At 44.4% G+C, this 15,736-nt stretch overlaps 1 protein-coding gene across 2 annotated transcripts in view; it reads left to right on the forward strand.

Annotated features, from left to right (window-relative positions):
• Positions 1-15,736, forward strand: part of AGK (acylglycerol kinase) — a 38,882-nt gene that overhangs the window by 20,780 nt on the left and 2,366 nt on the right. For both annotated transcript variants that reach the window (XM_035127089.3, XM_035127087.3), the window contains 10 exons: positions 183-275; positions 766-798; positions 3,647-3,741; positions 6,816-6,885; positions 7,956-8,035; positions 8,775-8,832; positions 10,361-10,508; positions 10,848-10,945; positions 12,629-12,699; positions 15,006-15,090. In XM_035127089.3, the coding sequence (XP_034982980.1) occupies positions 183-275; positions 766-798; positions 3,647-3,741; positions 6,816-6,885; positions 7,956-8,035; positions 8,775-8,832; positions 10,361-10,508; positions 10,848-10,945; positions 12,629-12,699; positions 15,006-15,090 (831 nt within the window). The remainder of the gene's footprint in view (positions 1-182; positions 276-765; positions 799-3,646; positions 3,742-6,815; positions 6,886-7,955; positions 8,036-8,774; positions 8,833-10,360; positions 10,509-10,847; positions 10,946-12,628; positions 12,700-15,005; positions 15,091-15,736) is intronic.

The following is a 15,736-nucleotide window of genomic DNA, read 5'->3' on the forward strand; positions in this document are numbered from 1 at the left end:
ATGAGAAGATGTGTGGTGTTGATGGAGATGAAAGGTTTTCCTTTTGGCCAGCCAATACCCAATGTTAATCACAATCATGAGACCCATTGAAATTATTGGACCCAAGTCCTTGCTTTTCACTGGGTCCGCTCTGAGTATTAATACCACCCAACATGTTTCTGGCCTCTCTGTATCTATCACAGACAGATTATGAAGGGCAAGCGAAGAAGTTGTTGGAGCTGATGGAAAACACAGACATGATAATCGTTGCAGGAGGGGATGGAACATTGCAAGAGGTACTGTAAGAATTCTTCTACATTTCTCCCCATGGGAAAATAGCACGTGGGGAAGGATTCTCGATAGGAGTTTTTCCTCCTCCTTCATGCACTCCAACCCCCCCCCCCAAGATTCCTCTCATCCTAATTCCCGCTAAACCATTCGAAACATGTGGTGTAGCAGTTAGAATGTCAGACTGGGACCTGGGAGACCAGGATTCAAATCCCCATTCAGCCAGGAAGTTCACTGGGTGGCCTTGGGCCAGTCACTGTCTCTCAGCCTTAACCTACCTCACAGGGTTGTTGTGAGCAGGGAGAACCATGCACACTTCCTTGAGCGCCCTGGAGGAAAGGGTGATAATGTAAATGTAATAAGTAGTTAACTGGAGCAAAAATTGTAGGATACATCAAGGTTTGGTGTTGTGTCACCTGTTCATTTGAAGAAGGAAGGCAAGTTCTGGTTCATTTTACCAATGCTAGCTTAAAAAAAGTTTTAATTTTCCCCTTTCAGGTCATAACTGGCCTTCTCCGAAGGGTGGATGAGGTAAGGTGTTTTCTTCTGTTGCCTTTTAACAGGAAAATCCAAAGCATTCTGTAGTCTCACTGTCTTGTCTTTTTTGTTAGGCTGTCCCTGCTGGTGGCTTGCAGTTTCATCTGTCTGTCTTGTGCCCAGGGAAGTCAATCTGTGTCTGGGGTGTAGCACTCCAGAATGCATGTGGGGGTTTCATGTGATGGAATGCTCCTCCATACAAAAACAATTTTTAGAATAGTAGCATGTTGACAGGAAGTCTAGGCCCAAAATTCTTCTCCCTGAGATGCTGATTTTCTGCGTAGAGAGTCTTGTTTCATATGGAGTAAGAGCAATCAATCAGGCAATTCCCCACATGCAATATGAAATGGTACAGCCTTGCCACAGGTTTGTTGGCTTGTTGAGAAATAATTAGGCCTTTGTCTTGGAAGTAGCTTCTTGCCCCAGTTTTGCAGAGTTCCTGGTAAGCACACAACAGGGTAATTTGGAATGCAAAACTTTCGAACAGGCATTTGTCCAGATTTGCAAAACAAGTGTTCCTCTGGACCAGTAGTCAGGTAAAGTGAAAGTGGATCCCGTTACTGTTTGCATTTCCTTTGGACGCAAGCTTTGGATGAAATCCATGCACCAGCAGGGGTGCATTGCGTAAAGCGTATAAGGCTGCTTGTTAACAGAATTGTATTCCACAATGTCTTATCAGTACCTGACCAAAAGGAAAAAAAGAGAAAGACAGAAAATGCAATTTAATGATTCTCTCTGAGATCCCAAGAGGCTGTTAGCAACTAGAATTGTGCCTACTCTACAGAGCCTTTGCCTGCTTATGGAAAGACAAAATTTATATTTCAGCTTCGGTGCAAAGAATTACCTTTCTTCCTTTGAGAAATTGTAAGCTTTCAAATCTCTACACTTGAAAAAAGAAACCAGGAAAAAGTAATAATATGCTGTGATAGCTTTGCTGCTTAATGGAGGACCATTCCTCTCCTCCCCCATCCCCTGGAAACGAAGCAATTCCTGGGTAAAGGAGCAATGGATCTGAGCTACAGTGCTGTGTAGTCTTGACCTTTTCATGTCAGTCTCTGTTTCCTAGCAGTGGGGAAGGGATGCTGTCTTTCCCTATTGCTGTCCATTTATGGTTGTCCCAGAGGCAGTAGTCATCGGATGCCTCCTCTCTCTCTACAGTGACGGACCCTTTTAGCTAACGGTTGGAGCTCACAATGAACTCCATGAATTTGGTTCTCTCTACTGGACAGAGCGAGCTTCAGGAGATGGCAGTCCCCTCTGCCAGCCTGCTTTCCCCAGACCCTTAACCAGCTTGGGAGAAAAATGGGCAAGCAAACAGAGATCACACTCTATAGTCACTGGCCAGGTTATTCGTCAAGCCAAGCCATGTGCAATGTTATATTCTTTTAAAAAAAGAAGTTTATCTTCCTATCTATTGATGGTACATAACTAAAGAGCAGCTTCTCTGTTTCCTTGCAGTGCAGTTCTAGTTCAGACTAAGAGGACTGTAGAGATAAAGTTATGCTTTTGTTTGAAGATTTTGTCTAGCTCCAGCATGCTTGACCTCACCCTTTCATTTCCATGCAGCTTCTAGATTGCATGTTGGCTCGGCGGGAAATGAAGTTTTGCTACCTGCCCGGAAACTTTGACTGGTCCCATGACAAAACACTTCCCTTGAATTGTCTTTCTATTCCCCCCTTTCACTTTGCGCGCTAGAAAGGTGCACTCCATTATAGCTCACAGTAACCCCAAACTCCCTGAATGTTGCGCACCTGTTCTGCAGGTGCAAGTCTATAACCCAAAAAAGGCCCGGCACTCGCCTCTTGGCAGGCTGCGGTTAGTACTGTAGGCAAAATCGCTACGTCTCTCTGTTTGTTTGACACTGGGGCATCTGCTACAAAGCATAAGGGGACAAAAGAGATAATGAGATGAGGAAGGAGGCTGGTTGTAGAGAGGGTGCAACAGAAAGGCATGGAAGCAGATGGAAAGCTTCAGAAAATGAGTTGGATTTGCTGAATCACTGTGCTGCAAGCTGCAGTCTTCTGCAGAGAGCCAAGGTGTCGTGGTTGCACAGTCATTAACATTGATTTTCTGGCACACTTGAAGGAGCACAGCTCTTGGTTTGCATGTGTGCGCACATACATGTGTACTCTAGTAACATGGCCTTAGCAGCCAGGCGCTGACTGGGAGAACCATGCAGGCAGTGACTTCCAGCCAGGCAGTATGTCTAGAGAAAGAGCTGTGTTTGAACCTTCCAGCCGCGTCCGAGCCGAAACCCAGCATGTGACCCTCTCTTATTAGCAGATCACCTCATTCTGTTGCCTGCTCCCCCAGTTTGCAGAGTCACAGATAAAGACTTGTCAATCTGTCTTTGATTGGTGTGTAATAATAACCTCCCGACTTGATTGCCAGGGTGCTTTTTTAAAAAATAATAATAATAATAATATTCCCCTTCGCGGAGAAAGACACTCTGCATTACCGAATTTCCTGTCTCAGCTGCGCTTTGCTTGGAGATGAAATGCAGCCTGAGCGCAGCCACGCTTCGGGTGCCACCTTCAGTCTTTTAGGAGATGGCAGGTTGCTGACAGAATCTATACATTGCTTGGAGAGGACGTGCCAGGCTCTGCGTGTGTAACAATGCGGCTAATGACTACAGAAGGCTGCTTTGTAGCCAGTTGGCACTCGCAGGGGCTGTCCGGAGAGGCTGATGTTCCGAGTCATTTTCTATTACTGCCTCCCTTTCAGGAAGAGCCTGCCTGGGGTGGGGGGTGGGGAGTGAAATCGGGCGCAGCTGTCCTCTGCACAGAAAGGGAGCTGCATTCAGCTGGCGCTGATGCAAATTTGTTTTTGCCCTTGTTCCCAGGCAGCTTTCAGTAAGATTCCCATCGGATTCATTCCCCTCGGAAAGACCAGCACCTTAAGTCACACGCTTTATCCTGAGAGTGCAAACCAAGTCCAGTAAGTGTGTGTGTGTGCATGCGTGCAAGAATCAGTGTGAAAAGGAGTAGGATGGCAGGGAGGAGGAGACTGGTATATATTGAAGGAAGGGCTGCAAATCTGGTCCCCCCCCCCAAAAAGGGACCATTTTAGCCACTTCACGATTATGTTATATATGGTCACCTTCAAAAATGAGAAAAGATCTATATCATAACCTTATGTACCTAAAAGTGGTAGTTTTTGTAAAAGTTCAGACTTATTATTATTTATTAAATTTGTATACCGCCCTTCATCTATCGATTTCAGGGCAGTTCCCAACATGAAATTACCATAGAAAAAGCCACAAAATACACAATAAAAATAAGAACAAAACCAAAGCAAGAACCCGTAACACATTTAAAAGGGCATCGGATGTCAATCAGCCCAAGGCCTAGTTGAAGAGGAACATTTTCGCCTGCCTCCTAAAGGTGTATAATGCAGGCATCACATGAACCTCCCTGGGGAGAGCATTCCACAGACTTACAGATTTTACATTTATTGTCACATTTGTACCCTGCTCTTTTTTCAAGGAGTCCAAGGGAGCATCTGAGGGGCCTCCCTGTTTTGTCCTCGCAGCAACCCTGTAAAGTCTGGCTACAGTGGACTTCTTCATTGACCTGGTGATTTGAACCAGAGTCGTCATGCCCACCCCTGGTCTACACCAGCCTTCCCCAACCTGGTGCCCTTCAGATGTGACGAACTTCATCTCCACCCACCTGACCATTGGCCATGTTGGCTGGAGCTAATGGGAGTTGTGGTCCAAAACCTCTGAAGGGTGCTAGCTTAAGAAAGGCACCACTGAGGTTGGTTGCCTTGCTCCCGAATCCCATTGCATTTGTTCTCACTGAAAGGTCGGCCTGGAAGCGATTTAATTAAAACCAGCACTGCTGAGTCCAGCTTCCACTTGAAAAGGGCAAGGGGGCAACCCTCAGTCATGTCAAGTTGGCAAGTATAAGTCTGGTTTGTTACAAGAGCCTTGGCCTTCTCCGAGCTGCAAACGAAGGATGTTGTGCCAGTTGGCCTAGAGAAAATTACCTACAAAGGATACCGGCAAAGCTTCTGTTGAACTGAATGCTAATTAAGATACAGTGAGCAATAGCAAGCAGGCCTCTCTGTGGCAGGGAAATAATACCCACTTACTGCTGTGGAACAGAAAAAGTATGATGGGAAGGCAATGCACTACATCCCAGATTTAGCTGTCCCCAAAGTGCCTTTCACACTGATTTGTTGTCACCTTATATTATTATTATTATTATTATTATTATTATTATTATTATTATTATTATTATTTGTACCTCACCCATCTGGCTGAGTCTCCCCAGCCACTCTGGGCAGCTCCCAATCGAATATTAAAACAATGCAACATTAAATATTAAAAACTTCCCTAAACAGGGCTGCCTTCAGATGTCTTTTAAAAATAGGATAGCTGCTTATTTCCTTGACATCTGTTAGAAGGGCGTTCCACAGGGCGGGTGCCACTACCAAGAAGGCCCTCGGCGCTGGATCTCAGCGTCCGGGCAGAACGATGGGGGTGGAGACTGAGGCTTGTTACCCTGTTCCCCATCCCCTGCCCCGCCCCTATTATGTGACCATTCCCTGAAGCTGGAAACGCTTCTGATCTTGCATTTAAGACAGAGTTGAATTTCTGGAGATTTCACAGCAGGAAGAAGGGGCAGGATATAAATGCAACTATGAAAGATATGTGCCAGTGTAACTTGAGAACTATAATGTAAGCATCCTCCCTTTTCATGCATCCTGATCCATTCAGTTTGTTTCAGCACAGCGGGAAACCGACTCAAAAGGTTGCATTCAGAAACTCTTGCTTTTCTGCTTGCAACCTCCTAGTGAGCTTTATGGCAAAATATGGCAAAATGGAATGTGCGGCCGGGGCTAGCGTGAGTCTGCCCCAGGGTCCAAGCACTTCCATGTGCACATCCCTGGCTGCCGGTTAGGACAGACCAGTGGCACTGTGATATGCAACTGTCCTCTGTGTAGAACAGCACACACACACCCTGCTCCGTGCAGTGGGTAAGAAAGAGCCATAAAGTAGGTCTAAAACTACTTTATTAAAGGCTATTTACAAAGTCCATTCTCTGCTACCCAGCTCATAAACGCAGAGCTGTGCATCTTGCTTCCAGCTCCTCTGAGACCAGAAGCGAAAGTAAAAAGAATACAATAACATCACATGGGAGAAAGGAGGTAAGTACACACTTCCTTTCTCATGGTAAAATCTCAGACACGCAAACCATACCACTCCTCGCTGGAGCAGCTCGGTGAACAAGTATCATAACATTTGAACCTCATCTATAGTCAACTTTATGAACGGCCTCGGTCCAGTATACCTGAAAGAGCTTCTTCATCTCCATCGTTCTGCCCGGACACTGAGGTCCAGTGCTGAGGGCCTTCTGGCGGTTCACTCACTGAGAGAAGCCAAGTTACAGGGAAGCAGGCAGAGGGCCTTCTCGGTGGTGGCACCCGCCCTGTGGAACGCCCTCCCACCAGATGTCAAAAAGAAAAATAACTACCAGACTTTCAGAGGACATCTGAAGGCTTTTAATCTTTAAGAAATTAGTGTATTTTAATATTTCTGTTGGAAGCCGCCCAGAGTGGCTGGGGAAACCCAGCCAGATGGGCGGGGTATAAATAATATATTATTATTATTATTATTGCAAGACCCACAAATTAATGGGCAAGACTATGGTTGGGAGAGAGCAGAAGGTAGTCTTTTATTTCATGGCAGCGCAGCCTCCACTGAAGGCTTTTTGTGTCACCTGCCCTGAGGCTATGGGATCAGAGTAGGCTTGAAATAAAAGCTCTAACTTACATGCCAATGTCCTCTTTTGTGTGTGTGCAGGAATATGTGAATGTGCTTATGCCAAGTCAGGCTGATTGTTCCTCTCACCCAAATGCTGTCAACTCTGACTGGCAGCAAAGGACCTTGTAGGGGGAGGTCCTTTTCAGCTCTGGTGCCCTCTAGGGTCCTTCATGCCTAGGATGCTCTGCAAGGGTAGCACGCCCTCTGCTACTGAATAACGTCTTCCTCTTGACTTCTTCAGGCATATTACTGACGCCACGTTGTCCATACTGAAAGGAGAGACTATTCCACTTGATGTTTTGCAGATTAAGGTAGCCATCTTTTTTCTTAGGTCCTCCTCTTAGGGATATTTTTCTTCATCTGTCTTTTGTCATGTGCTTTTCCAACCCCATTATGTTTTTAAAGAGCACGCGACAATATAAAATCATTCTTTAAAGAACAACGCACCAATAATAATAATAATAATAATAATAATAATAATAATTTGTTTACTTATTTATTATTTATACTCCCTGAGTTTCCCCAGCTAGTTTCCTGTGGGTGGCTCCCAATCGAGTGTTAAAAACAACACAGTATTAAATATTTAAAACTTCCCTAAACAGGGCTACCTTCAGATGTCTTTTAAAAATAGGAGAGCTGCTTATTTCCTTGACATCTGATGGGAGGGCGTTCCGCAGGGCAGGTGCCACTACCGAGAAGGCCCTCTGTCTGGTTCCCTGTAACCTCGCTTCATGCAATGATGGAACCGCCAGAAGGCCCTTGGAGCTGGATCTCAGCGTCCGGGCTGAATGATGGGGGTGGAGACGCTCCTTCACCTAGTGCAGGGCAGGGACTTGAACCCATGACCCTGACATTGAGAGCCTTATGCTCGTATCAACTGAGCTATGTATGAAAGCATCTGGGAAGTAGAAGAGGGGGATTTGCTCCTATAATGTTTTTAAGCCATTCTATTTTTTATGTTCTTAATTGTTTTTAAATGTGTGAAATTCCTTTTTGTTTTTAATTGCACTGCTTTTACCACTTTGTTGTTTGCTGCCCTGGGCTTCTTTGAGAGCAATGAAGGGATAGAAATCCAGCAGATTAATCATCACCATCATCTTGTGAAGATTTCCCTTTCATTTAAATGATAACTACTTGACATTCTTTGCTTTGGTCTTCTGATAGCCACAAAATTAAATGACTCATGGCTAAAATAACATTGCAGACAAGCACTCTACACTGAGATATTAATTTGCAATTCCTTTCTTTTATGTGTTGCTGGAATATAGTGGCTGGTATTTTTGTTCTCAGGCCACTGATCCGTTGTTGGCAAGATCACCACAGATTACTGCAATTTATAACATGTGACTTTTGTTAGTGATTGTCTGTTTTTCCTTTGTAGGGGAACAAAGACCAGCCCGTCTTTGCTGTGACTGGTTTAAGATGGGGGTCTTACAGAGATGCAGGAGCAAAAGTCAGCAAGTAAGTTGACCACTATTGGTTTGTTTTATCTTTGCCTCTATATTGTACTTGTAGACAGTTTCTCCACTATCTCCAACAATATGCAAGCAAGGAGCCCACTGGGACCAGATCAGGCTGTGTAGTGTTAAGACAGCTGCTGATTGCCTCTGAATCCCTGGACCATTTTCCAGAGAAAGACATGAGATGCCTCTAAATGGTCACTATTTTACGCGACAGATTAGAGCACATACCAGAAATATACATTTGTGCAATTAAAATGGATTAAAGTGCTTTGTGCAATCAATCCACTTTTCTATTTTAAAAAAAACCTGACTGTTTGCAGTGAGGAAAGTGACAGGGAAAGTGTGGGATGAACAAATGACTAACAGGAAGATGAGGAAATACCCCAAAAGCACATGGGGATGAATTCAGGATGAATGCTCAGTTTTGTAGAACTGCCCCCGCAAACAAATCGGAACAAGTGCTGAATAAATACCAGACATGGTCTGACCTCTTTGCGTAAGCAAAACAGGATGAATGCTCAAGAAACTTCGAACAGGTCATCCAGAGAAGCCCACTGAATACATTAGCACACATCCAGGTGCCAGCTACACTTTCCTGCGAAATTGCTTGGGCATCTAACGTCCTAAGATTAGGTTGTAAGAAACAGATTTAGTAGATACTGCATTGGAAAAGAGGACTGCTTTCCCTGTGCCCCCAGTTTTATTTTGCTTTTTCAGTTCGTTTTATTCTCTTCTAGGTACTGGTATCTTGGGCCTCTGAAAATCAAAGCAGCCCACTTCTTTAATACATTAAAGGTAAAGGCATTTCAATATGGGTCGCACAAGGCTATCGCAGTGGGAAGATCTGTGACGCACACAGTGGTGGATCACATTTTTGAGTGCATGAAGTCCCCAGCTTTAGTCCGAAACCAAAGAATTTCCTGGAGAGTCACACCCGGACAGCTGTGAGCTAGAGGGTCTGACTCTGTATGAGGCAACTTTGTGTGATCATACTGTATGCAGCATATAATGTAGTTTGGAGTGTTTACGGATCATATTTTAAGACAGTGTTGACTTTTTAAAAAAAACATAGCTCAAAACTGACCCAGCTTTGGCTATTCATATCTTGCCAGAAAAGGGTGGCAGAAACAATTAGCTTTCTAAAAATCTAATCCTGGAATGCAGCTGAAATAATATTGCAATGCTAGAAATTACTAGGGAATATTAACTGCATTATGGAAGGGTAAACAGACTGATGCAGCTGAGGTTACTCGGCTGCCTTCCTCTAGTGCAGTCCTTTCTCGTGGTTTTTGTTATGCTAATGATTCACCCTGCGATTTATCCAATTGACGTAAGTGGTGCCTATAAATAGAGCCCACAGGACTGTTGATAATCTGCCTCTTGCATTCAGCCTACCTTCTGTCGCAAAATGAGCAGAAAGGTTAATTGCTCCACTTCTCAGGTACTGAAGGATTTGACATACATTAAAGTAGCTGCATTTCCCCCCTGTTCACACCCTTTTCTTGATTCCTTAGCAGATAAGAAACATATAGCTCTCCTGTGAAATGCCCTGACACATCATAACTTATGTACTATCTGAGTTTGCACGTAATACTAAACCATGGTTTAGTGGTATGTGGACAAGCTGCAGTGAGCCCAAACAAAAGCGTCAGTCTCATCTCTCCCCCCTTCCACCTTTCTGTGTGATTCGTTTTATATGAACGAGGAATACTGTTTTTGAACAAACGCTGTTCAAATTAAACAGAGTTGTTTTGAACTCTTGAACAAATTAAATAAAAGCAGCTTCATAACAATGGTTTGGCTTCTTGTTTTGAACCTTACCAGGATTCCTGGTTTGTTCAACAGGACAAGTTAATCTCTTCAGAAGGGCTCCGTCTCCTGGCTACATGGGAGGGAAGAGTGCAACACTGTACTCAGTCTTGCTGCAGCTCATCCACATAATGTTAAACCACAGTTTAGTGTGACAGTCAAGTGCAGCCTTTGCAAGACACAATTTAGAACAGCTAGACCAGAATTTATTCTCTGCGGCAGGACAGTAACCTGCGTGGGGGGGGAAGTATAGTTCTTTCCTCACACACACTTCCCCAGCCACTCCGTCCCCCTCAACTTTGACAGAAACTCTTGTTCACCTCATCACAGGGAAATGGGCTAATTGAATGGCTTAAGGAGAAAGCAGCAGCCCCTAGATTGCCTCTTCTGCCTTGTGGCTGTTTGGTGGCAACCATAATCCCAAGTCTGCCTGCTGCTGAATGAATGCTCGGTCTAGCTCTCACATACCCCTGTAGAAATGGTTATTTTGCTTTTTCTTTCTGGAAATTCCAAGGAGTGGCCTCAGAAGCATCTAGCCTCCCTTTCCTATTTGGACCCAACTCCGAGGCCTCCTGAGGAGCCTGAGCAGAAGACCCCTAGACCTCCTTTATACATCAGGCTTTACAAGAGACTGGCACACTATTGGGCACCTGTCCCCAAAGGTAAGCAGTCAGTCGTTCTCTCTCTGAGATAGATAGACATATTAAAGCTGTTCATTAGAAGAATCCTTTCTCCCCACTGTGGCCCTGCAGCAGGGCCTTGAGAGATCCATCACCTTTTCCAATTAAGTCAGCGAGTTGCTTTGTTTTTGTTGTGTGAACTTTGAACTTCTTTCTTCCTTTTCTGCAGCTGTAGTTCCTTTGAGCCGCCGGCATTAAATATAGATGGAACAAGGCCTTGTGAAGTAACAAGAAATAGAACGATCTGGGCCTCTGCTGATCTTAATACAACAGCGCTTATCTAACTTTCTGTTTAATGGTGTCTTTCCTCTCGGACCTCAGAAATCCCCAAGGAGGTGACCCCGGAGGCCTGGCGAGAAATGCAGCTGTCCGCTATTGAATTCTCTGTCACTACTCAGAACAGACATCTTGACTTGAAAGTAAGAGTAGAGAAATAAATAAAAAAATGCTAAGCTTTCCTTCATCTTCACAAAAGTAGTTGCTTTGTAACTTGAGGGGATAACAGCCTGCTTAGGCCTATTATATTGGGTCTGAATTCGAAATAGTGGCAACCCAAGATATGTGTGTCTGTTTTACTGTGCCTCTTTCTAAGTCCCACACCCTGTGGGCCGTGTGTGTGCTTCTTAAAATGGGCTGTGCCAGAGAGAGAGAGAGAGAGAGAGAGAGAGAGAGAGAGAGAGAGAGAGAGAGAGAGAGAGCATATACACACACATGCTTTTTGTACTTTATGAGTTCCTGTGCCCGTTCTGCACATAAAATGTGTGTGTCATTTCCTGTGCAGTAAGTCCATTGGAGCATGGAATGTTTAGTGCAGAATACCATTTATTGAGATTCTCTGCTTTTAAGGAGGCACAAACCACCTAGACCTTACTGCTTCTCAAATATACTTGAAAGTGTGTCGACAAAGCCTGCTGGATCTCTGAAGCCAAAGGGGGTAACAATTTCTCATGATCAGGAAGCTAGCTGGGCTCCAGGGCCCCACACAGCTCTTATCTTTTCTTCATGACTAACGGAAGTAGAATAAATTTTGCAAGGCTGGTAAATACGGCAAACTGCAATTATGCAAGTTGAGGCACACCATTCAAGGGTGCTCACTTTGCATAGTTTACACAAGCTTTTCAGTTTTTGACTTGTATTTATTTGTATGTTCAGCACCGCCCTCATAGGACTTTAGCACAGAACACAAGCCTGAAAGCAAGAGGCCTTAAGGATTATTGTTTATGTCTTCCCTTTACCATTTTTTTCACCGGAAGCAAAGACTGAGATGCCTTGTGCTGAGTAACAGCAAGTACCTAGGAGCTAAATTGAACATCCCTCCATAGATTGAAAGATAATTACCGATATGCCCAGTTTTTAAATGAAATGCCAGCTAGGCGGTATGTGTGCAGTAGATCAAAGGAGCGAGAATGCAGCTCGCTGGGCTGCTAAGAGATTCTTCTGGACTCAGAGCACTGCTTTTGTATTTAGGGCGTTGTGGTTGGGTGCGATTCCTGAGTGCATTCTGAGCTCTGGGCACTCAGCTATAGGTTTACTTGTACCACCCTGCCTACCAACCTGCTTACAAGGCCACCACAATAAGTTCTGAACCTGAACTTGCCAATCTGAGAATCCTTAGCTTCAAGGATGATTGAAAGATTTAAGAAGATGTCACTCTGTGTGCTATTTCTCTAAGATATAAAAGAGGAGGTTTGGAGGTTAATTTTTATTCCTTCTACAAAAGAACACTCTGCTTCAACTGCAGACGTGAGTTCATTGCCCTGGGACTACAAGGCTGTAAATGTCTACTCAGGAGTAAGCTCCACTCAGTTCAGTTGGACTTGCACTCAGGTAAGTGAATAGGAGATTGCAGCTGTGTGTGTGTGAGAGAGAGAGAGAATATGAGAATGTGTTAACGCGCATTCTGTCTAGTTTTTGACCTGACAGTGCCCTTCTATGGCTCACACAGGTAACTCTTTGCTTTGAATTCTCCTGGCTCCCAAATACTGTTATTCCCCAGAGAATGGGAGAAGCTACTGAATTCATTCAGAGGCAGATGGTGGGGGCTTACATGAGATGCTGTGGCTGTTAGTATTAATGCATCCATTTCTGAACATTTCTTTTAGCGCACAGAAGACTTCATGAATATTTGCATTGAACCAGATTCAATCAGTAAAGGAGAATACATTAAAAGAGGGTGAGTCGTAGAGAACCTGTAATTATATGCCTTATTGCTATCATTAAATATACTTATCAATGTGCTTTTGGGGTTAGTTGGTAGTTTGTATAGTAAGGTGCATTAAGGGCAAAACTGGAGAGACTGGACTTGAAATCTAGAGTGGAGACAAAATTAATTGGTGCCCCTGGCATAAATAAACCCTTCTAATGATCCCAGCTCTTGTGTCAGGTTCAGTCAGCAAGGACACCGAAGGAATAGTTCTTGGTGGCAAATCACAGTCTCTAATTTATAGTTTCCATGACCACTACAAGGCTGCAGATCATTTCCCCGTTTCCTTGAATCTCTTCATATTGCTCCAGTGTTGACTCATGGCGACTTCCTACATTGTTGCTGTCGCTATTTATTTCATTTGTGAATGGCTTTCCGTAAAACATCCCAAAGCACAATTGAACGATAAAAATGCAAACCATAAAAGCATATCTGAAAACCAGGAGAGTCTCAAGACAAGGACAGCAGGTGGGAACACTGTTAAGTCAGTGAAGAGGGTGAATAAGAGGGAAGGCTTCCATCCAAATCCTTCCTTTGAATCCTAAACCCCAGTATGCACTATCAGGGCATAGTGTGGTGTTGCCACAATGAGTCCAAGGGCTCATAAGGCAACCGCCTCTCTGAAGCTTAAGTAGGGCTGCTTCTGATCGGTCCCCAGCTTGATTCCTCACCCTGGCATGGAGACATGGGGTTATACTCCAGCAGCTGGCGATCCAAGCTATCTTACTAGACTTGAACCTTGGTTCAAAGCGAGCACAGCAAAGAGCTTGTAGCTTTCAGCAAGTGACATTGTCTTGCGCTTCTTTCTGTGTAAAACCAGAGGATCCCTTCGCCTTGCAGTCTGGTTGAGGGTGATGAACTCTGAGTCTTGGGTGCATAGATTTGGAGGGAAGTTGCATTGATGCTGATGGAACTGACTTCCAAGCATTAATTATTAAGGTTTGCAGTCCCTACTATTAAAAGGATGAGGCAGCTCGAGGAATTTGTAATCCATTTTAATTTAGGCTCGCCGACAAGACCGTTGGCTTCACGAGCCCCCGAATCAGCCACAGTTCCTCACTGCTGCACTCGATCCATAGCTTTCTCTTCCGATTTGTCTAATCTTAATGCATTTCGTTCTTTAACAGAGATTGGGCTTCTTTTGGGGGCTGCGCGAGGATTACCCTGGTGGAGTTCCTCTGGGCTGTAAATCAGCGGGCAGGGTCTCCATCTTGCGGGCAAATCTTGGCTCACCAGGTGGACTCAAGTTGACTTGCGAGGGTGTTTTCCCAAACCATGCCCACCCACTCACTTGTGACATATTCTGACAGGTGTGAGGGTGCAATACATCCTGATGGGGCGTTCATGTTCCTAGCAGTGAACAGCAGCAGGCAGCCCAAACAGCAGGAGGTTAAATCCTGCTCAGTTTGGCAGGACTCCATGCAAAGCACTTCCTGATTCAGGGACATGTGTGTATCAGACTCTTCTGGTGAAGTATAATAACAATCTTATAAAATATACAGTTTTGGACTTCTGCACGGGTTCTGTTTCTTTTATTTTTCTCTTTTGTTTGTGTCTCACCATGTCTGATGCACATATGTACAGTACTTTTTGAACTTTCCAGAAAGATGTTTAATAATAATAATAATAATAAAAGAAGATCTGGCCTGTGGAGCCAAAAATTTCCTACCTGCACTGTAGATAATGTGCTCATAGCGGGTGGTTCAATTATTGCTGCTTGTAGCTTGGTTTTTCAGATACATCTACAGTGGTGCCTCGCTAGACGAATTTAATTCATTCCACGGGTCTTTTCTTATAACGGAAAATTCATCTAGCGAATCCCATAGGAAAGCATTGAATTTTTTTTTTGCCCATAGGAACGCATTAATTGAATTTCAATGCATTCCTATGGGAAACCGCGATTCGCTAGACGAATTTTTCGTAAAACGAATTTGTCTAGCGAGGCAACCTCCACTAGAAAAAACCTTTCGTTAAGCAGGGCATTCGTTAAGTGAGGCACCACTGTATTGCTTTTCTTGCACTCCCCATTTTAGGGGAGGGTCTTTCCTTCCTAGTTGAGGCTTGGTGCTACTTCATCAATTCCTTCTGCCACACAAGTTCATCAGTCTCTTAAAATGTTTTATTTAGCTTGGTTGGCCATGGCAGAAGAAGAATTGTCGTCCAGTGCCTTTCCAGTTAGCAAGGCAAACTACTTGCTGGCTTTTCGACAGCCCCTTTGTGCTTCAAGCGTAGCTGGAAAGAATGACTTTGTTGCTCTCTTCCTTTGTTTTGCACAGAAGCCAAAAGATGGAGGACCCCCACTTGTGCCCAGAAGGAAGCCAGTGCCTTCAGGCTAGCAGGTGTATCTTGCAGCTTGCAGAGGTGAGAAATAAAACATAGGGTGTAAAGCTATGCTTTCCTCATTCTTTCCTTACAGGTAATGGAAGGATCCTGTCCCCACCTAGAACTAGGCAAATTTCCTTCTGTTGTATAAAGTCAGAATGAATACATTCCAACTTGCTTTGTTGGGATGGGTTGTGCCCAAAAGCCCGCTTCACCCATCCTTCCTAATTTAAAAAATCAGTATGTGAATACAGTCCTTTGTGCTGTATTCCCACCTCCTCTTGTGTCCCTTTCTATTCCCAGGGCAAAGCCACTGTGTGGCAACAGGAGGAGTGTTTTTGTGGGCAATCCAGCCAAGGTATTGAACTGTCTCCTCAGTTCCTTCCAAAATAGCAGCCTATATTCCAGCTTTCAGAGAATCCTGTAGTTATGGGTAGGAAGCCAGGTCCATAGAAATTCCCAAGATGCAAATTCCACGTGTCTGAGCATAATCCCCAGTTAAAAAGTCACATTTGATGGACACAGAGACAAGGAGTGGGGGCAGGGGGAGATTCAAGACCCTGTAAATTGATTTTGCCCCCTAATCGTGCTATACGTTTGAGGGGTAGGTTGTTTGGAATCCCAAAATTGACTATGGGTGGAATAGGACTTTTCAGTTCTGCAGCTTAGAGGCGGAGGGGGGTGG

This window comes from Zootoca vivipara, chromosome 9 (genome assembly GCF_965207765.1).
Source record: "Zootoca vivipara chromosome 9, rZooViv2.hap1.1, whole genome shotgun sequence".
NCBI classification, from domain to species: Eukaryota; Metazoa; Chordata; class Lepidosauria; order Squamata; family Lacertidae; genus Zootoca; species Zootoca vivipara.